At 51.6% G+C, this 23968-nt stretch overlaps 3 protein-coding genes and 3 non-coding genes across 6 annotated transcripts; 5 read left to right on the top strand and 1 right to left on the bottom strand.

Moving 5' to 3' along the window:
- Positions 1 to 721: 721 nt before the first annotated feature.
- Positions 722 to 6830, bottom strand: TRIM41 (tripartite motif containing 41). The gene is made up of 6 exons (XM_032205177.1): positions 5892 to 6830; positions 4917 to 5012; positions 4161 to 4391; positions 3548 to 3570; positions 2777 to 2904; positions 722 to 2376 (listed from the first exon to the last, which is right to left on the bottom strand). Exons 1-6 carry the CDS (start codon positions 6828 to 6830, stop codon positions 1859 to 1861), a joined length of 1935 nt encoding a protein of 644 aa, XP_032061068.1. The 3' UTR covers positions 722 to 1858.
- Positions 6831 to 7577: 747 nt separating this feature from the next.
- On the top strand, positions 7578 to 7650 carry TRNAK-CUU. Its single transcript has one exon. It is a non-coding gene; the product is annotated as a tRNA-Lys (tRNA).
- Positions 7651 to 7827: 177 nt separating this feature from the next.
- TRNAV-CAC lies at positions 7828 to 7900 on the top strand. Its single transcript has one exon. It is a non-coding gene; the product is annotated as a tRNA-Val (tRNA).
- Positions 7901 to 8166: 266 nt separating this feature from the next.
- TRNAK-CUU lies at positions 8167 to 8239 on the top strand. The gene has a single exon. It is a non-coding gene; the product is annotated as a tRNA-Lys (tRNA).
- Positions 8240 to 10581: 2342 nt separating this feature from the next.
- On the top strand, positions 10582 to 17460 carry LOC116500256 (zinc finger protein RFP-like). The gene is made up of 7 exons (XM_032205193.1): positions 10582 to 11090; positions 12652 to 12747; positions 13506 to 13736; positions 14340 to 14362; positions 14463 to 14578; positions 15479 to 15511; positions 15854 to 17460. The coding sequence occupies exons 1-7, from the start codon at positions 10674 to 10676 to the stop codon at positions 16363 to 16365; spliced, it is 1428 nt and encodes a 475-aa protein (XP_032061084.1). The 5' UTR covers positions 10582 to 10673; the 3' UTR covers positions 16366 to 17460.
- Positions 17461 to 19310: 1850 nt separating this feature from the next.
- LOC116500254 (zinc finger protein RFP-like) lies at positions 19311 to 23944 on the top strand. Its single transcript, XM_032205188.1, has 7 exons — positions 19311 to 19730; positions 20649 to 20741; positions 21537 to 21767; positions 22005 to 22027; positions 22164 to 22279; positions 22974 to 23003; positions 23349 to 23944. The coding sequence occupies exons 1-7, from the start codon at positions 19311 to 19313 to the stop codon at positions 23942 to 23944; spliced, it is 1509 nt and encodes a 502-aa protein (XP_032061079.1).
- Positions 23945 to 23968: the final 24 nt, after the last annotated feature.

Here is a 23968-nt window from a genome sequence, read left to right as displayed (position 1 = left end):
TCCCCTGTCCTGGGCTCGCAGGCCACCAAGAAGTTGTGTCCACGCCTTCAGGGTTGGGGACACTTTTTTTGCTTCTCCCAAGCGTGCAAGAAAGGAATTCAAACACCTTGAGCCCCCTCTGTAGCTGACAGCCTGATAGGAACGCAGTATTACAGCAAAGGACCTGCAGACTGGGGAAATAAACCCCCATTGCCAAGAAAACCCCAAAAATAAGAGCCTTAACCACACCGAGGTCACCAGAACTCTTCAGTTTCATCATCCACGGGGGCTGTTGAGAGCTGCTGGAGGAACAGGAGATGTTTCACCAGCAGCTTTCACCCAGCAGCCTCCGCGCCCTGTCCCAAGCAGCCGTTTCCTACAGATTTTTAGGATTTTTTTCCCCTTGCTCTGGAGGGGAGAGGGATTTTTGTCCCTTGGGGCCACCAGTGTGGTCGATGGCAGCAGCACGCTGCCTCCACGTGCCCGGCCCTCGATGTAGACGAAAGAAAGGAGCTGGCTGCTTTGGGAAGGGATACGAGCGATCCAATTAGCAGGGATTAGGTTAAGATTAACGAGGCAGGATTGCATTTTTACCAGCAGGCTCCTGGGCAATTCAGCAGGGGGGTAACAGCAGGCACAGACAGGACCCAGACCCCGATTCCTCTGCCAGGTTTCCCCAGCGGGCTCTCAATAAGCTAGGCTGGGCTTTACAACCTTATTCTTTATTATTATTTCTTGACATTTCAAAAAACTAAATCTCCATTTAATTCTCGTTTTAGCCAAAAATATTTCGAACTAGCTCTGTAATGCCAACAGAAAAAAAACAAAAAAAAACAAAAAAACAAAATTAATAATAATAATAATACCAATCCACCAACGAAAAGAAGTAAAACACAACCAGGTGCGGTCAGAGTCTCTCCAGGGGGGACAGGATTCAGCTGGAAACCTCGACGACAGCCGAGAAAAGGGAAGAGAAAATAAATATTTCCCACCTCGGAGAGCTCTCAAGCTGCAAGGGGAAACGAGAGGCTGGTTCCCAGCACCGGGGCCAGCGCCGCGCTCCGGCTGGAGGAAACCGCCCGTATTTTAGAATTTTTTTTGCACCCTCCCTGGCCCAGGCGGCCCTGAATAAAGTGCCAGGCCTCCGAGAAATGGTTGGGAAGGGGATGGGAAAGAGGGGGAGGAGATTTGGTGACCCCTCCCCGAGCACAAAGAGGGGGAGAAGAGCAAGGGGGGAGGCGAGCGAGTGCCAGAACAGGGAAACGGCGCAGGGTAAAGCGGGTTCGGGTCCAAACGCCAGCTGGGGATGGAGATGTTCAGGAGGTGAAGCCCCAAAAACTCCAGGCACAGCTCTGGGGAAAGCCGAGGATTTTTGGAAGATGATTTCAGCCCCGATAGGAGATGGAGAGACCAAGATCCAGCGCTCCTCAACGCCCAGACTGCCCCCGAGGAGCTCTGCACCCGAAGAGAAGAGGCCACGTCTCAAAACCCAACCGTGGGCTTGAAAAAAAAGGGGGTGAGAGCACACTGGAAAGCTAAACACCGGCTTCAAGTGGTGAAGGATGAAGTGAAAGCGGCGGCCTCACCTCCCAAACGAGGCGATTTGTTCCCAAATCCGAACAAAACCAGCTTTGGAGCAGCTCCGCCGGGTGGGGAAGCCGTGAAAAAAAAAAGAGCTGGCACGAGGACGAGGAGGGCGGGGGGAAAGAAAAAAAAGGAAGAGGCCTTGTGAGCAAGCAGGTGCAAGACAACAAGTGCAGCGTCCGAGCCCGACGAGGGACCCGAAGGAAGAGGGTTGGGGGGGGAGAAAAAGGAGAGGAGCATGGCCGTGTGTGCGTGTGCAAGGCCGGATCCTAGGGGGGGGAGGCGTAGGCGGGCGTCAGGCACAGATTTTGATGCGGGTGCCCTTGGCCAGGACGCGGAAGAAGGGGAAGATGCGCTCGTGGAAGGAGGCGTTGAAGGTGTGGATGTGGGTCATGCTCTCGGCGTTGTAGAAGCAAATCTGGCCCCGTTCGTAGTCCAGGTAGACGCCGAAGCGCCGGGGCCGCTCGCTGGGCGACAGAGCCGTCTGCTCAGTGGCCGTCAGGGCTTGGTATTTCTTCCCGTTGGTGCCCACGCACCAGATTTCCCGTTTCTGGTGGGGCCCCACGGTTTTCTCTTTGCGGCGGGCCGTTTCGCGGGCCGCCCCCACCGCCCAGCCCCTCCGGCCCCCGACTTCCACCTCCCAGTAGTGGCGGCCGGCGGTGAAACCCTGCGAGCCCAGGACGCAGTAATCGGAATCGAAACGCTTGGGGTTGTCGGGCAGGTCCTTGCAGCGCTCGCCCAGCTTGACGCTGCGGCGGTCGAGGGAAAGGCTCAGGCGAGGGTGAGCGGTGTCCGGGTCCAGGGTGATGTCAGCTAGAAAGAAAAAAAGGAGGAGGATGAAGCTGGGAAGGTCACCACTCCCGTTTCTCCCACCCCCAAATCCTCATCGGCACGTTTAATGGGCTAAATGTTAATTTGGAGCCTCCCCCTGTGGGTCCTATCCTGATTTTAAAGGGGATTCCAGCTCCTTTAAAATCTTTTTGGTGGCTTTGTGGGCCAGGATGCAGAGCGAGGGGGCCAGGATCAGCTTAGGATGGCAAAAGGCACGGAGAGGAAGGAGAAAACGCGTCTGCTGCTGGAAAAAGATCCACGAGGGGTGCAAATCATGGGAAAACAGAGCTGGGGAAGGAGAAATCCCAGCCCAGGAGGAAGGATTTGGCCTTCCCTCAGCAGAATCCTAGGGGAATCAGCTCATTCCTCCAGGATTGCTCACCTTGAGGGACTTTACTGAAGACTTTCTCCATCTTCCTCATCACCACGTCCTGCAGGAAGTAGTTGCGGTATTTCTTCCCCACGTCCACCGGCACCATCTCGGGCTCCTGGAATTTGATGTTCTCGCATCTGCCAGGACAGGAAAAATGTCAATTTAGCAAGGCAGGGATGCAAAACCAACAGATTTGGGGCACTTTTCTGGTATTTAGACGATTTAAAAGCACGATGGGAGAATCCAGCCCGCTCTCCCGTGATCCTCAAGCCACCCGGAGCCGTTTTCCAGCCAAGCTGAGCAGCTCGGTGCCTGAAAAACCAGGCAGGACTGGTTGCACTGGTACAGCCGGCGCTCCCCACCCTCTCCCAGCCACAGAAACGGAGCCGCCGCGCATCCAGCTCGGCCACGGCCCTATAAAGCGACGGGGGGACCCTCCTGCTGCTGCTTGTCAGCTTTAAAAGCCAGGGAGAATTATTTTTCTGGAGTTAAAAGCGGCTCCCGCTCCCCCAGGGCACCAGGTCTGCGTGGGCACACCCTGCTCTGCTCCTACGATGGGCTGAGATCTCGTCCCCACCTTTCTCCTCTCCTGCGTGTCCTCAGCTGCTCCCCAAAACCCCATTTCCACCCCGTTTCCACCCTTTACAGGAGCTCCTGCCACCCCATTAGCTATCCACCAGCCCCAGCCCGGAAAAGCGCCCGCCACACGGAGTTTAAAACAAAAACTCATGTTTTTTTTTGACACAAAAGAGTGAAAAGATGCAAAAAAAAGTCACTGACCTGATAAAAGTGCCTTTGATGTCCTGCAGGAAGGAGGTAGCGGGGTGAGAAGGGGGGAAAAAAAAAGAAAGATTAGGGAGGGCTGATGCTGATCCCGCACGAAATCCTCTTACGGGTCCTGTCCCGGTCAGGCAATGGGAATAAAAACCCTAAAAGATCCCATCCACTGCTGGGGGCTTTTCCCACTAAATCAGGCAAGAAAATTTGGACCTAAATCTTTTGGGGCGTCCCCTTCTCTTCCCGTTTTCCCCCCTCTTTTGTGGTTCTGGACAGGGAAGGATCTGACCCAGCAGGTAAGGAAAATGTGCACGGAGCAGAGGCTTTGGGAGGGAGGATTCAGCCCCTCCTGGCAGCTCCGCTCGTTCCCATCCCTAAACCTTATCTCCCGGCCATAAAAGGTGGGGCCAGAGTTCCTCGGGCTGCCAGCGGGGAGCCGAGCGAGGCCGCCAGCAGGGTTCAGGGTTCAAAAACCACCGAAGTTCACAGCCCTTTGGGAATATTAAAAAAAAAATCGAAAGGATTTCCCCCTCCCTGCACCCCCACGCCGAGAAATCTCTGCCCGGGGCCTTCCCTCTCCCCCGGCAGGGCTGGAAAACAACAAAAAAAAAAGGACCTTGAGCAGCTGCAGCCCGTCCTGTTTGCTCTTGTCCTCTGCCTCGGCGATGAGGCGGCTGAGGGCAGCGCTCTGCTCCTCCAGCTGGCTGATGTTGCTGCTCTGGCGCACCAGCAGGCTCTCGTAGCGCTCCTCCAGCTGGTGCAGGAGCAGGACCTGCTCCCCGATGAGGAATTGGTGCAGCAGCTCGAAATCCGACTCGAATTCCTTGATCTCCAGCTTCATCTTGTCCTGCAGGGCAAGGGAAAAGGGTTTAGAGGAGCTAGGGGATTGTTTTTGGGGTCCTTGTGCCATGCTCCCTCTCGATTTTATCGCCCCACGTGCCCAAAAATCAACCAAAACCAGAATTGAACGAGAGCTTCCTCTTGGGGAAGCGGACCTGCCGCGTTCTCAGCTCAGCTGACGGCCCCAAAGGACACCAATTTGTTCCCTCGCTCCCAAGCCGCCAATTCCCACTAAGCGCCGAGGCACGCCACCCCCTCGTTAAGGCCTAATTCGTTAGGGAAACGAAGCCCTGCAGTTTCCCAGCCCAGTAATTGCAGGGAAGGGAGCACGAAGCCTCCGCGAGGGCTCAGGGCAGCAGGAGAGGACAAAAATCTGCTCGTCCACCTCGCCAGAAATCAGAGCCACGACTCGCTGACGTTTCAGCAGCCTCTTTATGGGCTGATTATTTTGGGGTGGGAAATACAGGTGGGAACACAAAAAAAAAACAGCTCGAAAAGGAAGGATTTAAGCTTCCTGGGCATCGCTTCTTACCCTCAGCTCCGTGATCTTCTCCTCCTCGTTCGATTTCTGTTTCAGGACTGCATCCAGCTTCTTCTTCAGCGGCTCCAGGTGGCTCTGGAGTTTGTTCTGAGAGCAAAAAAGGAAAGAAAAAAACAAAACACACGGCTCAGGAAACCCTGGCTGAGGCAATCCCCTCCTTCCTCTTCTCTTTCGGGCCCTAGCATGAAAAGGGAACCTCCTGGCCAGCCTTCAGCCCGCTTCCCTCTTCCTTTCTGGCAGCTCTCGTGCTGGGAAGCAGCTTTTAATTAGAAAGCCAAAAATCCCAGCCTGGTTCGAGCGGGGAATATCCACAAACACCAGAGCTGTGGCTACTGAGTGCAGGTTGCATGGCTTGAGCTGGTGAACGTGCCCGAGCCATCACATTTGGGTTTCTGGCTGAGAAAAGAGCCTGAATTTCCCTTTCGGGTTGCTCCTTCGACATCAGCGTGGTCCTAGATCAGTCTAAGCCAACAACGAAGCCACAACCGCTTCATTTGTTGGGAATTGGCTTTGATTTTCCCCAAAAATCAACCAGTTCTGCTCAAAAAGCAGGCCTCAACACAAAAATTGCAGCTCCCCAGGCGAGGAACGAGCTGCCTGAGCACCTCAGGGTGTTAAGGCACGAAGCACGGGCTCAACGCTTCCAAAAAAAACAAGGAGAAACCCACGAGGGATGGAGCAAGGGGATCCCTGCCTCTTCCCTGCTTCGCCCCAAACACCTCCAGCTCGCCCAGCGCTCGCTTCTGGCCCCTTCCCTCTGCCCTCGTGCTGCTGGAGGAGGCGCCAGGCTTGTGGCTTCCCGGCCTCCCACGCCTCGAGCCTCCTCGAATCGAGCCTCCTCCCCACTCCGCTCGCCCAACCAGCCCTGCGAGACGCTCCCCGCCTCCGCCAAATCCTTTTGGCTCCCAAAAAAAAAAAAAAAAAAACCAAAAAACCCCCATTATCCCGTCCCCAAGCTCCTGGCACCTTATAATCCTGCACGACCTCCTCCAGGGGGACGACGCTGTGGTGCTTGTGGCTCCGCGACTCCCTGCACACCACGCAGATGGCCTGCTCGTCCACCTCGCAGAAGAGTTTCAGGGGTTCCTGGTGCTTCTCGCAAAGGTTGGGAGGCCCCTGGCCCCCCCTGGCCACCAGGACCCCCCCCGGCCCTCCGGCCGCAGCCCCCGAAGCCGAGGGGCCGGCGGCGGGCGGCGCGAGGCGCTGGGGGTGGGGGTGAAGCTGCCGGATGATTTGCACCATGTTGGCCAGCTGGAGGTTGGGCCGAAAATTCCTCTGGAAAAAGGTTTTGCGGCACTGGGGGCAGGTAAAGGTCTGCAGGCGCCGGGGCCGGGCGGCCAGAACCGGGGGCGGAGGGGTCTGCACCTCTTCTTCCTCCTCCTCCACCTCCTCCTCTTCCTCCACGTCCTCCTCCATCACGTCCTCGTCATAGTCCTCGTCCCCGAAATAAAGCTCTCCCCCGACCCCACCGTCCCAAATGTCCTCCTCCACGGGCTCTTCCCACAGCTCGCCGTCGTCTTCCTCCTCGCTCCACATGTCCTCCTCCTCCTCGGCTCCTCCGCCGCCCTCCTCCTCCTCCTCCTCCTCCTCTTCCTCCTGCTCCACCTCCAGCTCGTCCTCGTCCAGCTCGTCCTCCTCATCCTCCAGCTCTTCCTCCAGCACGTCCCCCAGCCCCACGGCCCCTCCGCCACCTCCTGCAGCCGCCGCCGCCGCCCCGGGGGCCGCCTCGTACTCCGCCTCGCCGCCCCACAGCTGCGAGATGCACACGCGGCAGAAGTTGTGCCCGCAGCCGATGGACACGGGCTCCACGAAGTAGTCCAAGCAGATGGCGCAGATCGCCTCCTCCTGCAGCGTCTCCACCGGGTTCAGGCGCCCCCCGGTCCCCCCGTCGCCCACCACCGCCATGGGGGAGGCCCAAAGACTTCCCCCCCTCCCCCCCCACTTCTGTCCTCCCGGGGCTTTCTGAGGTCCTTCAGCCCCTCGGGGTGGGCACCACCGGAGCTCGCCCCCTCCCCCTTTTCCTCCAGACCCTAAACCGGAGCCGCTCCCCGCCCCTAAACCCGCTCCGTAAACCCCAAAGCTGGGGCCAGGCCAGGCCCGGTCCCGGCCCCCACCCCCCGTTCCCTACAGGCCTCAAAGCGGGGGCCCGGCCCGGTTCCCGACCCCAAAACCCCCCCCTGAAGGCCTCAAACCTCGAACCCAGGCCCGGTTCCCGACCCCAAACCTGCCCCGGAGGCCTCGCACCGGGAACCAAGACCCCAAACCGGGAGCCCCGGCCCCAAACCGGGAGCTCCCTGCAAGGCCTCGCCGCTCCCCCCCCCCCCGCCGAGCCCCGTTGCTAGGGAGGCGCTCTAGCCCCCTCCTCGCCGCCGCCGCCGCTTCTCTATGGTGCGGGCTCCGCCAACCGACGGGAAGCTCGGCGGCGCTTCCGCTTTCCGGCCCCTCAGCCGCCCGGCCCCGCCCAATCAGCGCCCAGCTGACCGGAAGCGGCGCGCCCCGTTGCTAGGCAACGGGAGGGAGGTGGGCGGAAGCCGGGGGGCGGCGCTCTAGCCGCACCCTCGTCTCCTCGGAGGGCTCTAGGGGGCGGGGCCAGGCGGGGAGTGGGCGGGGCTAGGTGGCGTAGGAACGGTTGCCATTGGCCAGCGCAGCGCCGCCCGGCTAGCTCAGTCGGTAGAGCATGAGACTCTTAATCTCAGGGTCGTGGGTTCGAGCCCCACGTTGGGCGCCTCGCCGGATTTAGTTTTTCTCTCCTCATTTTGTGCCCCTTCAAAATTCTCTGACCGCGCCGGATCCGCGCAGGGGAGCCCCAGGATCACCCCCGCTCCCTCCTCTTTTACCCACAGCCACCCATCCGTTAATTTTGTGAGGATATAAACCTGCAGGTCGAGGCCTATTCCAACGGGTTTCTGTAGTGTAGTGGTTATCACGTTCGCCTCACACGCGAAAGGTCCCCGGTTCGAAACCGGGCAGAAACACGCCTTTAAATTTTCCCTTTTCTCCCTTTTTTTTTCCTTCAGACAAACACTGAGTCCTCCAACAGCCTCGTCGGCCACGGGTGCAGCTCGAAATGCAGCCGGGCGTTGTGCTGCTGTTTCCCCACCTGCTTATTTTGGCCGGAACAGGTCAAAAAAAGGTCCTTCCCCATCATCAGGGGCTCCTGGGATCACCAGGACCACCCCTGGGCCATAAACAGCTCTGGGCCCACGAACAAGAACCGAAAAGAGAGCATAAAATGCCACCAGCCCGGCTAGCTCAGTCGGTAGAGCATGAGACTCTTAATCTCAGGGTCGTGGGTTCGAGCCCCACGTTGGGCGTTTCAGTTTTCCTCTTTTCCCACTTTCCACAAATTCACCCTAATTCACCCCAAAAAAGCACCGCAGAACCCCCAGCTCGGCGAGTTTTTGCTAAAAACATCTTCATATTTCCGTAAACCTCCTCATTGCCCTTTACATCCTCGATTAAGGTTAACTTTTTTGGAAGGAAAAGATCTGTTATGAGAGTAATCACCTTTCTCCTCTTCTTTTTCCCCTTTTTATGAGCTTTCCAAACACTTTGCAAGCCCCAGTACCCATTTACTCAGGAAATGGGGCCCCACAAAAACCCATCACTCATTTTCTTTTCTAAGCAAAAAGGAAAAAGAGGAAAAAAAATAAGAGAATCCCCCTCACTGCCCTTTTTTCTCTATGCTAATTTCACGTTTTATTTATTTATTTTTTTGCTCCGCCTTTCTCTCTGCAATTTGGAAACATCTATATTTCTATTTATAAGCATATATTTTTAAATCTTTCACATTTAGAGGCAGCCAAGCTCATACATGTGCAAAGCTGGTGCCCAAGGAAAGAGCTGCAGCAGCGACGTAAATGATAGAAAGCAGCCAAAAGAGACCTCAAAGACCTTGAACCGAGGCCTGAATGTTTCCATACTTGCAAGAGTTGGAAAAAAATGTGGTTTTTCCCCTTTAGCCTTCATCAAAAAGGGGAATTTTGCAGCTCACTCATCCATAGGTATGGATCAGGATCATATGTGATAACCATAGACAGCATATTGGTGGCTGTGGGGTCAAAATTAGGGCCACAGTGGAGGAAAATAAAATAAAATAAAATAAAATAAAATAAAATAAAATAAAATAAAATAAAATAAAATAAAATAAAATAAAATAAAATAAAATAAAATAAAATAAAATAAAATAAAATAAAATAAAGTAAAATAAAGTAAAATAAAATAAAGTAAAGTAAAATAAAGTAAAGTAAAATAAAATAAAATAAAATAAAATAAAATAAAATAAAATAAAATAAAATAAAATAAAATAAAATAAAATAAAATAAAATAAAATAAAATAAAATAAAATAAAATAAAAGATTTTCATCTCAGCTAAAGCAGAGGTTTTTGAATCATCTTGAGTTACTGGTAATGAGTCAGGGGGGCTGACGTGGCGGCGGGGAAGCTGCTGGGGAAGGAAGCCAGGCTGGCCCATCCTAAAAAGGGGGAAAATAGGATGAATTAAATCCAACATCCTGCTGAAGGCTTTGCTGAGATCTGGTATTAATCCATGCTTTGCAGTTGGGACTGTTGGGTTTGTAGGTTGGCGTACCAGGGAGGATGATGAAGGTTGGGGTTGATGAAGGTCATAGCAGTGCATCAATGGACAGCAGCTCATGGGTGGGTAGAGGATGAACGGGATTTTTAGCAGCTAACGGGATGCAAACACCATGCCCGAACACAGGAGCATTTTCTGCAAACCCTGACACAGGGAAAAAAAATATCTCCGAACAGGAAAATTGCTCATCATTGGAGGAAAGCATGGGGGAATCTGCAAAAACATCTCAGCAGAACCCTTCGCAGGATGGATCCGATCTTGGTGCCCAACCTCAGGCAGGAAACGGCCGCGGTGACCCGAGCGCACCGTGACTTATCTCACCGAGGTCATCTGAAGCAATTAGCTCATTTTTGGTATTTTTTTTTTTTTTTTATAACACTGTGTGATTCATTTCCTCCGTTGAATCACTTCTGGGGAGCCACAGGCAGACAGGCTGCAGCCACGAAGAAAGCAGAGCCATCGGAGCAGCATCTCCTTGGCGCAAGCGAGATAAGAGATGCACGACGACACGCCAGTATATCACAGGGATTTAACCTGATTTAGGTTTTTATAATTTAAAATTACACCAAGGCTTGGCTGGAAACCCTTCGGCAGGGTTTATTCCTGGTCCCGGTGTCGGCGTGGTTGCATCCTGCCCTCCTGTGGGCTGAGATCTGCTCCCAAATGAGTGCTGAGGATGCAGAGCTATGGAATTAGGGAGCTTGGGGTGAAAAAGACCTCAGAAAAAAAGAGAAAAGAGTTTTCTTGTGTGTTTTTTGTGTTTTTATTTTCCTGCAGTCTGCAGGTTTGCGTTATAGCTGGACAGAGATGCCGGGGGAAAGTGGTGGCACCCGCAAGTTGTTCCTGGTGCTCCCACCCAAATATTTCATGGCTCAGAGGCCACAGGTCAGGACGATGCACTTCTCTCTCTGCAGCAGCAAGGCTTTGACCTTGAAAGCCTTTTTGGAGTGACTCAGGTTTCAGAGGGTGTTGCAAAACAGCTCGAATTTCCCCTTTCCCCCGCCCCTCCTTCCTTTTACGCTGCACTTTTCAAACAAGACCTCCCATTTCTGAAAGCAAAGCCAGAGGGAAACTCCCGGCCGCTGCTGAAAAAAAATATATATATATTCAATGAAGCGAAAGTAACCGTGTCATTCTTCTCCCAAGCAGCCATGGCCGAGTGTGACCCGCTGGAGAGCCTGCAGAAAGAAGCATCCTGCTCCATCTGCCTGGATTATTTCAGCGACCCCGTCTCCATCAACTGCGGGCACAGCTTCTGCCGCGACTGCATCACGCGATGCTCGGGCAAATCGGACCGGAGGTTCGCCTGCCCTCAGTGCCGTGGGATAGCCCAAAAGAGAAAATTTCGGCCAAACCGGGAGCTGAGGAACCTGGCGGAGATCGCCAAGAAGCTGATCTCGAGGGTGGGCGACGCGGCGCGAGCGGGCGGCGTGTGCCCGAAGCACCAGGAGCCGCTCAAGCTCTTCTGCCAGGAGGACCAGACGGCCATCTGCGTGGTCTGCGACCGGTCCCAGGCTCATCGTGCTCACACCGTGGCCCCCATCGAAGAAGCCGCCCAGGAGTGCAAAGTAAGAGACCTCCAATGCTTTGCTCCTCTCGTTTTCCCCCCCCTTTTTTTTTTTTCTTTCGGTCCATCAAAGGTTGAGGACCACTCCCTGGGGACTTCCCCACTTTCTTAAGGATACGGCAAAGGATGCCCACTTAGGATTTCCCAAGATTCAGGATAAAGTAGGGCAGAGCTGGTGGATCATCCAGTTGGATCAGGGTCTCTTTGCAGCCCCAAAACCCATCCCAAAAAGCTCCAGCCTGCACCTAACTCAACCACCCCACCCCACAGGCTCCCAGATGTATGGTGCTGGGCACAGCCTGGTTTGGGGACACTCGGGAGGGATTGGAGGTGGTGGGGTGCTGGGTCTCATCCTCCAAAATCTCCTCCTAGGCAGCAAGGGTTGGGTGAAGCCTGATTTTCACCCAGACCTCCAAAAGGGAGATTTCACCTTAAGCTTCCCACCCTGCACCCTCTTAACAGAAAACCGCCAATTTATTTACTCTCACCATCTCCAGGGACTACAGAGGAAGCTTAGGCTGGTAGCTCATACCCAGAATACCCAAATTAGCAGAGCTGGACCTCACTTTTGCACACTCTGTTCAGTTTTTGTGCAAGAACCGCCTTGGAAATCCCAGATGAGTTGTCCTTTCCGCTGCAAATCAACCCGTTAACCCAAAAGGAGAAGGAATTTCTTTCTGAGCAACTGTCTCAGGATAACCACAACGGTGCCGGGAGGCTTTGCAGCTCCCTGCAGGGAGGAGAGGGTGAGGAGGAGGAGGAGGAGAAGTCCCTGCCTGAGTGGAGGAAGCTTGGTGACATTTTGTCCTGCCCACAGCAGAGGAAATGACTGGGAATGGGGAGGTGAAAGGTGGCGTTAGTCACACCATGAGCACAGAACAGGGCTGAGAAAAGAAGAAATGAGGGGCAGGAAGGGGAAAATAAGCTGATTTTAAAAAAATAAAATAAAAATAGTGGGTTGCGTGCAGTGCAACCATCCACTGGCATTTCTCATTGGAGCATCTTTTAAGTGTGCAATTTAAAAAAATAGGAATTTTTAAGGTGTACTCCCATCTCCTCTTACAAACAAACTCTGGGGACAATATCCATCACTCAGTATTCATGTTGCATTATTTCATGGACTGTAGAAGCAGCTGAAGGTGACAAGTTTGGGCAGAAACACTGATTCTGCAGATTATGGGAGGTAACGGTGATGAGGCAGCAACTCAAGGGACCTGGTTAGGGGAAAAATGACCAACCGAGGCAGAACTGGTTGCAGGAAATGCAGAAAATAACAGGCCATAAATATCATGAGAGAAGGAACTGGCAAGGATCAGAGTTGGGTGTAAATGAATCTGCAAAATTAAATATTGACTTTATTTCACTCTTCATTTGTAAGGTGCTTTGTAGAAAAGGTCTGGGGGTGAGGAGGGGTAAAAGAGTGAAGGATGTATAAATATTTCCAACTTCTGATGGCCTCGTGCACAAATTCATCAGGAATTAGCTAGAAAAGCATTCGAGCCATGCATCCCTCTCTCCACCAGCTTGCAGATTGTTATGATTATTTTTTTTTTAACGCCCAGGAACATATCCAAAGCAAACTGAAGAGCCTCAAGGATGAAAGAGAGAGACTCCAAGGATTAAAAGCGATGGGGGAGAAGAGAAGCCAGAAGCATTTGGTAGGTCCTCACCACCACTGCATGCACGGAGGTGACTTCTGAGGGTCTGGTATAGGGTAAATAAATTCACAGCATGGAGGTGAGGAGGAGGAAAACACCTCCAGCCCTCGCTCCGTCTCAGCAAGGCACCTGTGGGTGAACCACGGCTGCTTCTCGAGGGGAAATCAGCAGCCACAAAATGCAGGTGGGGAGCAAGGGGGTTTCCGAATTGGTAACGGGAGGTGCTTGCAGCTTAGCTGAGCTGCTTCTCAGGGGCAGACGGAGGATGGATGGGTGTGAGAGTCCCCCTGGGTGGATTTTCAAGCCGAGGAGATGGGATGATGCTCTGGAGGGATGGTGCAGCAACCACTCCAGCCCCATAGATGCACCAGATCCATGGGGCTGCTCGTGAAGGTGGTGACCCTGGGCTTTGGGTGCCCAGGCACCCGGGTAGGGTTTGCCCCATCAAACACTCCTGAAATCAAACACTGAATGCAATGATGCCTGATGTCCAGGCTGCAGGAAAAACACGGCGCAACGCTGCCCTCGTGTTTCTCCAGCTGAGAAATGAAAACAGCCGAGAAATAAAAACAACCCAAAGGGACATGAGTGCTTTATGACTCTACGGGGCGTTGCATAAAGCTTGAAGGACACCCAGAGCTTTTTGCTGTGGACTCAGATTAACCTCATGGCCAACGAGGAGCTCCTGTTTTATTTAGCCAGGTTTTCTAGGTCTCGGGTGTCTCCTCTTCTCATCCCTTCCAATTTGTTCCTTGCAGCAGCAGGCGAGAGCCGAGAGGTGGAAAATCATGTCGGTGTTCAAGCAGCTGCACCAGTTCCAGGATGAGCAGGAGCGGCTCCTCCTGATGTGGCTGGAGGACACCGAGAAGGAGATAGTGCAGACCCAGAGTGAGAACGACAGGAGGATCTCTGCCGAGATCTCCCACCTGGGCAACCTCATCCGGGAGCTGGAAGGGATGAACCCCCAGCCAGAGAATAAATCCCTGCAGGTGAGAGCGAGGACACGGGCAGAAAAAATATGGGGTGGTGTTTGCAACACTTGTTTTCCCCTCCCGGTCTCTTTGCCTTGACATTTTGAGTAGTTTGGATGCTCGTTTCCCAAAGCAGATGTATTACACATAGTGTGAGCTGTGCTATCATCACCTCTGACCTGGGAGAAGGACCCCAGAATTAATATCTCAGCATCCTGGAAATGTCCACCAACTTCTTCTCCTCCCAGCCCCAGGCAAAGCCTGGGAGATGGATGCACGCCCTTGCAGAGGGATAACAATAAATAATAAATACAAACATTTATAATATTCATATTAAATAATATTTAATATATTTATATAATAAGGATAATAATTAATAAATCCTAGTGAAAACCCAAGTCTAAATTATGAAGCATAGGGTTACGTTTTCACTCCTGGAGGCATGACCTTGGGAAATGCTAGGACACAAGCAAGGAGGTGTTTGGGACAAGAAAAGGTGTTTGGCACAAGAAAATCCAGAGCAAGCAAAGCATATTTGCAACCAGCTCCTGGGGAAGATAAGAGATATAGAGAGGCCTGAGGATCACTCAAAGTTTAATTCCCATCTTCTCTCTCCTTTAGGATGCCAGGAGTGCCTTGACCAGGTATGTGGCTCTCTGTCCCCAGCACAGTGTCACTTCTCTAAGTGGGGTTTTTGCATAGCTCATTTGGCGGGGAAGGAATACAAAAGTCTTCTCCTTCCAGGTGTGACACAAGGGCTTTCCAGCATCTGACGGAGAAGTTTCCCCGAGTGGAAAAAAGCCTCAAGGATTTATCTCAGAAAAACATCATTCTGAAGGAAGCCCTGAGGAAATTCAAAGGTACAAAGGAAGGGAAAAAAATCTAGATCCAGCTGGATAGAAGTGGACGCCATCCAATTACCAGCATCAAGCCCAGCTAAGGAATGCTAGCAATGAATTACTCAATAACCCTCCTATCTGGGGTTGAAGATGGAAGAGGGAGGGTGACTGTTTTCCCAGACGCATTTGCAAATGTGTCTGAAATGCGGAGTAATGCAAAGGACCGAGAAAACCCCTCCCTTTGGCTACACAAAGGAAATGAATCACATTCTTGATCCTGGTCCTAGTCAAACCAAGCAGGCTGTAGGTAATGTCTAACCATCCGTGAGGGAGTCAGCACAAAAAAAAGGTCAACGCATTGCAAAAGATTGCTGGTCTTAAATAAGCCTTGAATTAGTTATTTTGAGACAATTCTCTGAGTCCAGATAATTCTGTTCCAGTCCCTCCCACTCTCATATCTGAGTAGGAATTGATAAATATCAACTCTGAATTCAAGAAATATCCTCAAAAACATGTTTATATTGGGTTTGAAGGCCCACCTGCCCAGCTTGCTGTCTCCAAGACTGGCTGAATATGGAGGAGTGTAAAAGCAGAGATATACATTAAATTAAAACCTTCTTTTGATTATATGTTTCCAGCAATTAATGGTGCAATTAATTGTGCCCCTAAATCCATCGTGATAGATTACCAGAAGTAAATCTATTTTCTTGACTATTTATGCTTTCAATCTCTACAATCAAAGTGGTGTGAGAGGAAAAGCTCTTTGCATTTCACCTGCTGAACTTGCTCACCTGGATATTTGACTTGTTTTGCAAGGGAAAAATTGCACCTCCACAAATTTACCTATCTCCAATACATTCTTTCTCCTCTGTAAAGGGAAAAAAAAAATAACAGCACTTCTCTCTGCCTCTCTCCTTTTAGAGAGTCTCCCGGTTGAACTGGATGTGCAATGGGGTAAGTCTCAGGAGAATGGGAGTGTACTGGGGTGAAAGGGGCCCAAGTGGGAAAAGGTGATAAAGGCTGGGAAATTACACTTTCCTGGTGGGTTGGCAAGAGGAATTTCTATTCCCTTTGGGTCTGAATTATAAAAAGCACAAATGATTAGAGTCTTTAAATAAATCTGCAAGGTATACATCATGCAGAAAGCCTTTACCCAACAGCTTCAGTCAGGGCAAGCCTCCATCCCTGGAAAAATAAAATAAAATAAAAACAAAGGGGCATAGAGAGAGAGAAATGGTGATCACTTTTTTCTTCTGACATGCTGTTTTTCTTCCCTCATTCATCCTGTCCTTATAGCAAACGTGACTCTGGATCCAGACACAGCAAACCCCCACCTTGTCCTCTCTGAGGACCGGAGGAGCGTCAGATGGGACGAAACGCCCCAGAATTTGCCCGACAACCCGCAGAGATTTGACACCTACTGCTCGGTGCTGGGCCATGAAGGCTTCACGGCGGGGAGGCACTACTGGGAAGTGCAGCTGGGGAATAGGGGATTTTGGGCTGTGGGGGTGGCCAGAGACTCGGCTTGGAGAAAGGGTTGGATCAGCCTTGACCCTTCCCAGGGGATTTGGGCTGTTGGCATCTGTGGGGACAGGTTTCAAGCCTTCACCTCCTTCGAAACAGTTCAGCCTCTGAATGGGAGGCCAAGGACTATCCGGGTGTCTCTGGATTACGACAAGGGACACGTGGCTTTCTTCGACGCCGATAACGAGACCTTGGCTTTTGCTTTCACACCGACTTCTTTCAACGGAGAGAAAATCCTGCCTTTCTTCTGGGTTTGGGAGTCCAAGATCCAGCTGGCTCCCTGAGACAGCACAGGCAGCAAGATGGAAACGTCGTGCTTTGGAGAAGGCTTTGCTTTGATCCGGGAAACCACACTGTATTTCACAGCTCTATGGGTGGTAGAGAATAAAGTGAAGGGAACAAGTCCCGGTGTCCACCTTGAATCTCACATTCCTGGGGATTTCAAGAGCGGCAGGTTGAGAAAGCATCACACTGGGCAGATCTCTGGATTTATTTTTTTTTTAATATCTGGGTACTCGCTGAGATTTTACTAGGGAATATCAGCCTGGGAGGAGCAACAAAATGGAGCCTATAATCTATGCAACAGCCCCGGGCACCCTGGTTTCATTGATGAACCTTGATCTCTGATATGAAATTCCTGCAGGGCTGAAGAAGCTGCCTCTGGTTCCTGGTTTAGTTGCTAGAAAGGAAAAGAGGATTCCCTTGAGTTAAGTGTCTTAACTGCTACTTTCCACAAGCTAAAATCGCCAGAGCATTGGCAAGAATGTTGATAATTTGAGGCTTTGGAGCTGAAACCCATCAGTTTGCATAGCATCTCTGAGGGGTGTTAGTCTGAAGTCCCACCTCACCCCAAAGGGAGAAATTGCTTCTGGAACCCAGTGGATGGGCAGGAAGCTGTGTGCTTGAACCTTTAGGGTCACCCAAGAGATCTCCAAGTCCTCCCCGATACCTCTATAGAGATACAGGTGTGGTGCTGAGGTCCTTCCAATTGCCTGGTCTGGTCTTGTCACTCCCAATATCTCAGAAGCCCTTTCAGTTCAAGGTTGTCTCCCATCCCAGCTGCACCACGACCTCTTTTAAGAGCTTTAACAGGCTGTAAAACTCCTGCTCGAGCTGCTCTTGTGTCATCAGGCCTGCGCTGATTTGAAGGACAGGCTTTGGAGCCCAGCATCTTTTAGAGAAGGGTCAAAATGGTACCTGCATCTCCCATTCTCTTCCTCCCCAGATGGCTCCAGAAAGAATATCTGTTACTTTCCAGCAATATACAGAAATATTCTGCCTTAATCCATGCTAGAGAGGGGCTGGATCTCAGTTCAGGCAGTGTCTTAGAAGAATCGTAGAATGGCTCGGGTTGGAAGGGACCTTAAACATCACCTAGTCCCAACCCACTAGATCAGGTTGGCCAAGGCCCCGTCCAACCTGGCCTTGAACACCTCCAGGGATGGGACATCCACAGCTTCTCCTTGGCAGGGGATGGGGCAGAAGAGGGGGAATTCATCCTCCTCCTCTCTCCAGTGGGTGGGCGATGCTCAAGGGATGCAGGGAAAGGGGTCATCTCTGTGTCTTCCCCAGGTCCACCTGGGTGCATGAACCACCATTGACTCCCGATGCTCCTGTCTTGTTCTCTCTGTTTGTTGTTCTTTACATGTTTTGGCTTTCCCCTGGCAGAAGAGGACAGAAGAGGAAAAGCAGAAGGTTCTCAGCAAATGTGCTCAGGTGCACAAGTTGCAGGATGAGAAGGAGGCCTGTTTCCTGTCCCAGCGGGAAAATCTGCACGTGGAAATACAAAAATCAGGGAAATAAACCCTCACCAGGCTTTCAGAGGAGCTGTCGAGAGTGGGTGCATTGATTGAGGAGATGGAAAGGAAATGCCAGCAGCCAGGATGTGGAATCCTGAAGGTGAGACCCCAAAATTGCTGGGAAGGCACCGGCTGAGCACCAGCTGGTTCTCCAGCTCTTGGTTTCATATCAAACTTACTAGAAATGGGACATCATTAGAGTGGGGCCCTCGGTAGTCCAAGGGGAGGAATTCCAGGAAATTAAGACTCTATTTTTCTCTCTTTTAGGACATTAAAAACAACTTGAGCAGGTAGGTGGTCCTTCTATCAAAACCAAGCATCATCCCAGAACAAGTCTGTGGCCGGTGCTGGTGGCTCCTTATGTGATCCAAACACCGGATGAAGCAAATCAAAGAATGTCTACAAGGGTGATGTGTGTTCACGTTGTCTATTTTGCTGACTTTTTTGTGCTCTACCAAGTCTACAATATGGAAACCCTTGAACTTGCACAAGGTCCCCCAGCACATACAAATCACCCTGGACTATCAGGAAGGGAGAATGAGGGCTTTTTTTTGATGCTGTGAGCAACTCAAAAATATTGAGTTGTCTCCCAGCTTCTTTCAAGGGGAAGAAAATCCACCCACGGTTCTTGGCAGATGGCTGCACTCACCTCAACCTTCTTCCCTAAGGCACAGGAAAAAAAAAAAAAAAAAGATTGTTTAATCATTACATGACTGGCTTCCTGTAAACTTGTACTGATGGGGAATTAAAAGCAAACAGGTGATTTCGAGGAATTTGTGCTCCGTGTGCTTTCTTTTTCTGTTTCGTATTTCTTCTTGGTTTTCTTGGGAGGTTGGTTAACACAACAGGAAGGGGTGAGAAATCACCATCCTCACCCTCCATACCCTGCTGCACTGGGAGGTGATAAACCTGAATTTTCTCCCCATCCGTCCTGGGCTTCATTCCCATCCAGTTTGGTGGCCAGTCCCTGTCTGCCCCTTACTGGGGAGCCACAGCCTGGTCCCAGTCCCCAACGAGGAGCCTCAGATGTGCTGGTGGAGGAAATCAAAGCCTCCCCTCTCCCCACCACTTTGCTAACACAGCCCCCTGTGAGTTTAAGACCTTTGCTGCATGGTCCCACCTTTAACTCACGGTCACCCCCTGAGATCCCCAAATTTTAGGAGCTTTCAACCACTTCTCCAGCCCATCCCAGTGCCCTGCCCTCCAGCCTCCTCTCCACCGAGCCTCATCTGGCTGAGGAAGGCACTGAGCCAAAACCGCGGGGAGGCGAGGAGGAAACCCATCGTGTGCTTGTCCTCTCCAGCCTCCTTCTCCTGTTTGGTGGTGTTTGGGGTTGGGGACGGATTTCCCTGATAAAACTCCCCCGGCAGAAAGAGGAAGGGGCCCCTCTTCTTCCTGCAGAGCGGTGATCCTCTCCCGGAGGCAGAGCCATGGCTTCGCAGAGCCCCTCGGAGAGCCTGCAAGGCGAAGCCTCCTGCTCCATCTGCCTGGGCTATTTCCAAGAGCCCGTCTCCATCCCCTGCGGCCACAACTTCTGCCGGGAATGCATCACCCGCTGCTGGGAAGGGCTGGAGGCCAACTTCTCCTGCCCCCAGTGCAGGCAGACGGCTTCGCACAAAAGTTTCCGTCCCAGCAGGGAGCTGGCCAAGATCGCCGAAATCGCCCAGCAGCTGAGCTTGCAAGCAGGCAGAGGAGCAGCGGGGCACGAGGGTTGGTGCCAGCAGCACCAGGAGGCTCTGAAGCTCTTCTGCAAGGAGGACCAGCAGCCCATCTGCATGGTGTGTGACCGGTCCCAAGCTCACCGCCTCCACACCGTGCTCCCCGCCGAAGAAGCTGCCCAGGAGTACAAGGTAAAGCACTGGGATGTGCTCGCAGCTTTCCCAGCGCACCAAAAATCCCTTGGTAAGGGCAAAATGTAGCCCTCTGCATGGATCCACCCATCCCCATGGTGCAGATGCCAACGGGGATCTTCGGGTGTCACCCACAGGCTTCCCGTTTGTGTTTTGTTACCGGCACCTTTGGCTCTTTGCAATGTTCCCATGGGGATTTCCCACCCCATCCCTCCTTCAATTTATTGACCTTCACCTACAGCTGTGGAGAAAGAAAAAAAAAAAAGCTACGTTGCTGTTGAGTCAGAGGTGCTGAATACCAACTATGAGTAACGTCCAGAATAAGGGAAAATGCTCAGGAATTCTTCATTTTTTTCTCCCTACGATTAAATCTGTTATTCAAGGCAATTCTGCTTTTTTGTTCCCCTCCTCCTTGTGTCTTTAATTTCCCATACAGAGAAACAATTTTCTGCTGCCTCTTCCCCTTCTCTCTGCTACTTTCCTCTTTTTCCCTGGATCCAAACTTTTTTTAATTTCCTTGCACACCAAACATTAAGCAAGTTCACTAAAGGCTATTAAATACAGCGTCAGGCAACCCAGAGCCACCATTTACGGGAAGCTGGGAGTGTTTTTGAGCAAAATCTCACTATGTGGTTATCTTGCTCTTGCACGCCTCCCATCAGCTGTTGATTTCTGCTGGCGTTGTGCTCTCTTGAAGATTTTTTTTCGCTGTTCTTGCAGCAAGGTTGGTGTTTGCAGGTTGCATTTACTTTGCAAATAATTCTAGAACAGCTCAGCTTGCTCACGAACCTTCCTCATCCCCCAGCTCCGTGCCTGTACAAATCCTCCCCCATCTGATGCAAGGGGGGAAGGTGTTTAAGTAGAAAAAAATATATATTTTTCCCATCTCTTCCATTTACATTTTTTATTCTGTCACAGGAAGAAATCCAGGCTCGCCTCCAGCTTTTAAAGGAAGAGAGAGAAAAATACCTGGAAAGCAGAAAATCCAGAGCAAGGAAAAACTTGCACTTGGTAGGTTGCCCTGGAGGAGGGTTTCTTTTCCTTCTCCACCCAACCCCGGTTTTGCTGGTGTGTTTTGAGGCTGGATCTTGCATCCTTGGCTTGCGGAGGGGTTTGCTGTTTGAGCTGGGAGGCAGCCAAGCCTGGGTTTATCTGCTGGCGTTTCGCAACAGGCTGTGCCGGGGAGATAGCATTGCAGCTCCCCTGCAAGGAGGCACAGAGCTCTAGGAGAGGAGGGAGCCTACAGATGCATGGGCTGGGAGTTTTTCTTCCTAAATTCTGTAAATCTCCTCCTTAATGAGCTCCTTTCCAATTTCCTCCTTTGGTTTTGCTTCCAGGCTGAGCCTCCCAAATTGTCCCTGGTCCCTAAATTCCCAGCAAGATGTTTTATGTTTGTTTGTTTGTTTGTTTGTTTGTTTGTTTTGGTGTTAATTTCACCCCTGCATTATCTGAATATCTCCCAGGACATGGGATCCTGACACCAGCCCCATGGCCTTGAAGCAATAATCTGTTTTACTTGGGTGTGGTGAGGTTTTTCGGTAGCCCTCCCTCCTTCCCTGCCCATCTCACGCCCAAGGCAACTCCAATTCCAGCTGTTTTCCTTCCACAATGGGATGGGGTTGTTGTCGCCTGAGTAAAGACAAACCCTGTTAATTCCAGAAATATCCCATCAAGAGAAACTACACTCAAAAATAATCCACAAGAGAAGGTTTGGCCATCTGTAAAGATTGTGGTGGGCACATCTGCTGCATGGAGAGGTCTCCTGCCCCTCTTATCCCTTTGGTTTTCTCTCTCTCATCCTGGCAGGAGAAAACCAAAAACGAAGGGAAGAAAATAGTGTGTGAATTCGAGCAGTTGCACCAATTTTTGAAAGACCAAGAGCGCCTCCTCCTGACCCAGCTGGCAGATCTGGACCGGGCCATCTCCAGGGTGCAGGAGGAAGCGGTGGTGAAGGTCTCGGAGGAGATGGCCCACCTCGACACCCTGATCTGGGAGATGGAGGGGAAATTCCAGCAGCCGGCGAGCAAATTCCTGCTGGTGAGAGCCCAAAGCATCTGGGCTGGTGGGAAGTGGAGGGTTAGAGCAAACACTAAGACTTGGGAGCCCAAATTCAGCTCCGTGTGAGCTCCCTGGCGTATTACAGGTGGGATCATCACATGGGCAGGGTTGTTCTTTGTTACTGCATTGCCATAAAAATATATAAATTTCGAGAGAAAAATCAGTCTGTGGTGTTCCTCTTCCATGACTGTCTTTCCTCTCTCTTCCCACCTTTAGGACATCAGAAGACTCTTGAAAAGGTAACACGGCTCCTCATTTTCACTTCACTCTGATGTTTGGAGAGGTTTGGAAGCCACCTGGGCAAATCCTGAGTTCAGATTTCAGGTATATCACCAAGGGTTCCCCCACATCTCCACCCTTTTGCCCTCTTTGCAGCTGTGAGGTGATGAAGTTCAACCCTCCGGTGGAGATTTCCCCCCATCTGGAAAGAAGACTTGAGGATTTTCTTCAGAAAAATGTCCTCGTGAGATGCACGCTGAGGAAATGCCAAGGTACCGAGCAGGGTCAGGAGAGGGCAGGTTGCTTCCCGTGCCTGATATTGGGGAGAAATTGGGTTCTTGTGTGCTGGCTGCTAATGCAAAATCCACCTAGGAACTGCTGTAAATAAATGCAGCTGAGACTGAACCGGAGAAGGACATTGGAAGTTTTTCCTGGGGTAAAGATGAATTGGTGGGGAAACAGAGATAAGGAAAAAAAATAAAAAATAAAAAAATATATAAATAAATATAAATAATAATAATAATAATAATAAAAACATGCTCAGAGGAGGTTCCTCTCCCTAGTCCCATGTAAAAATTCAAATGGAGATGATAGCGCAGTTGTTCCCTTTACCTCCAAACTGGTGGGAAACTTCTTGTGGGTACAAAGCCAGGGAGGGATGCTACAATGGGGGGATAAATTGCTCTCCTAGTGCCTCTTGAAGATGAGTTTAGTCTTGCTAGGAGGTTCATCTCCCCCAGCTTTGGGAGAGTTGTGTGGATCTTACAGCATCACCCGAGCAAGTCAACCCAGAGATTTTACACAGCCAAGCCCCTACATCCTCAATATTTCCCTTTCCAAGCTTTCCTTTTAGTTGTTTTGCCTCCCCTTTGGCTGTTTTGCTCCCCAGCCTGAACAATAAAGCTACTCTGCAGCCAATTTGCCTGATATGTAACCCTGATGCTGTGAAATCTCTCTCCTTTTTAGATAGCCTGATGTTTAAATTGCAAGAGCCAAGTAAGTCAATAATGGCCGGTAGGGGGGTGCGAGGGTGGTTTATGGCTTGTGGAAGAGATCCCAATGGGAAAAACAATGCGATCCCACAGGGAGAGAAGGGGGAAGAAAGGGAAGGGGGGTGGCAGCCTGATGTTGTGATGCTCCTGGTTGCATCCAGGGCTGTGATGTGGTCCTATAAAGCCAAACACCCCTCTGGGGGCCAGGCTGAGGGAACATCTAAGAGCATTTGTGCATCCCCGTCTCCCCCAGTGAATTTCTAGCTGTCCTCTCCCCATGAGAAACATCTCCAGCCTCTCCCAAGGCCAAGTTCTACCTCTATTACTCTCCTTCTCTCTTCTCCTGCAGCCAACGTGACCCTGGACCCAGCCACGGCTCACCCCAACCTCCATCTCTCCGAGGACCGAAAACAAGTCAGGGGCCAACTGGTGCCCCAGGACCTCCCGGACAACCCGGAGAGATTCGACTTCGAGCCTTGCGTGCTGGGCTGCCAGGGCTTCACCTCGGGGAGGCATTTTTGGGAGGTGGAGGTGGGACAGGGGGGCGTCTGGGCTATAGGGGTGGCCCGAGAGACCGCGAAGAGGAAGGGAGCCATGAGCCTCACCCCCAAGGAGGGCATCTGGGCGCTGGAGGCCTATCACTCCCTGACATCCCCCCGTGCCAACGTGCGTCTGAACCAGCTTCCCAGGAAGATACGGGTCTCCTTGGACTACGAAGGGGGTCGGGTGGCATTTTTCAGCTCGGATGATGATGCTCCTATCTTGGTCTATAGCAGGGCTGCGTTCAACGGGGAGAGGGTCCTCCCTTGGTTCAAGATGGGGATGGGGGCCCGCTTGCAAGAAATCACCCAAAATTCATCCTCAGAGGAGCAGTCCATGACCGGGCAGCTCATGTCCCCTCTTGATTGGGTTGGGTTCAGGTCTCCCCTCCGGATTTGTCCTTGAGATGTCCATCAATCCTTAACAAAA

This window comes from Aythya fuligula, chromosome 33, assembly GCF_009819795.1.
Source record: "Aythya fuligula isolate bAytFul2 chromosome 33, bAytFul2.pri, whole genome shotgun sequence".
In the NCBI taxonomy this organism is placed as follows: Eukaryota; Metazoa; Chordata; class Aves; order Anseriformes; family Anatidae; genus Aythya; species Aythya fuligula.
Note: the sequence above shows the minus strand (reverse complement) of the source record. Positions and strands in the feature narration are given on the sequence as shown.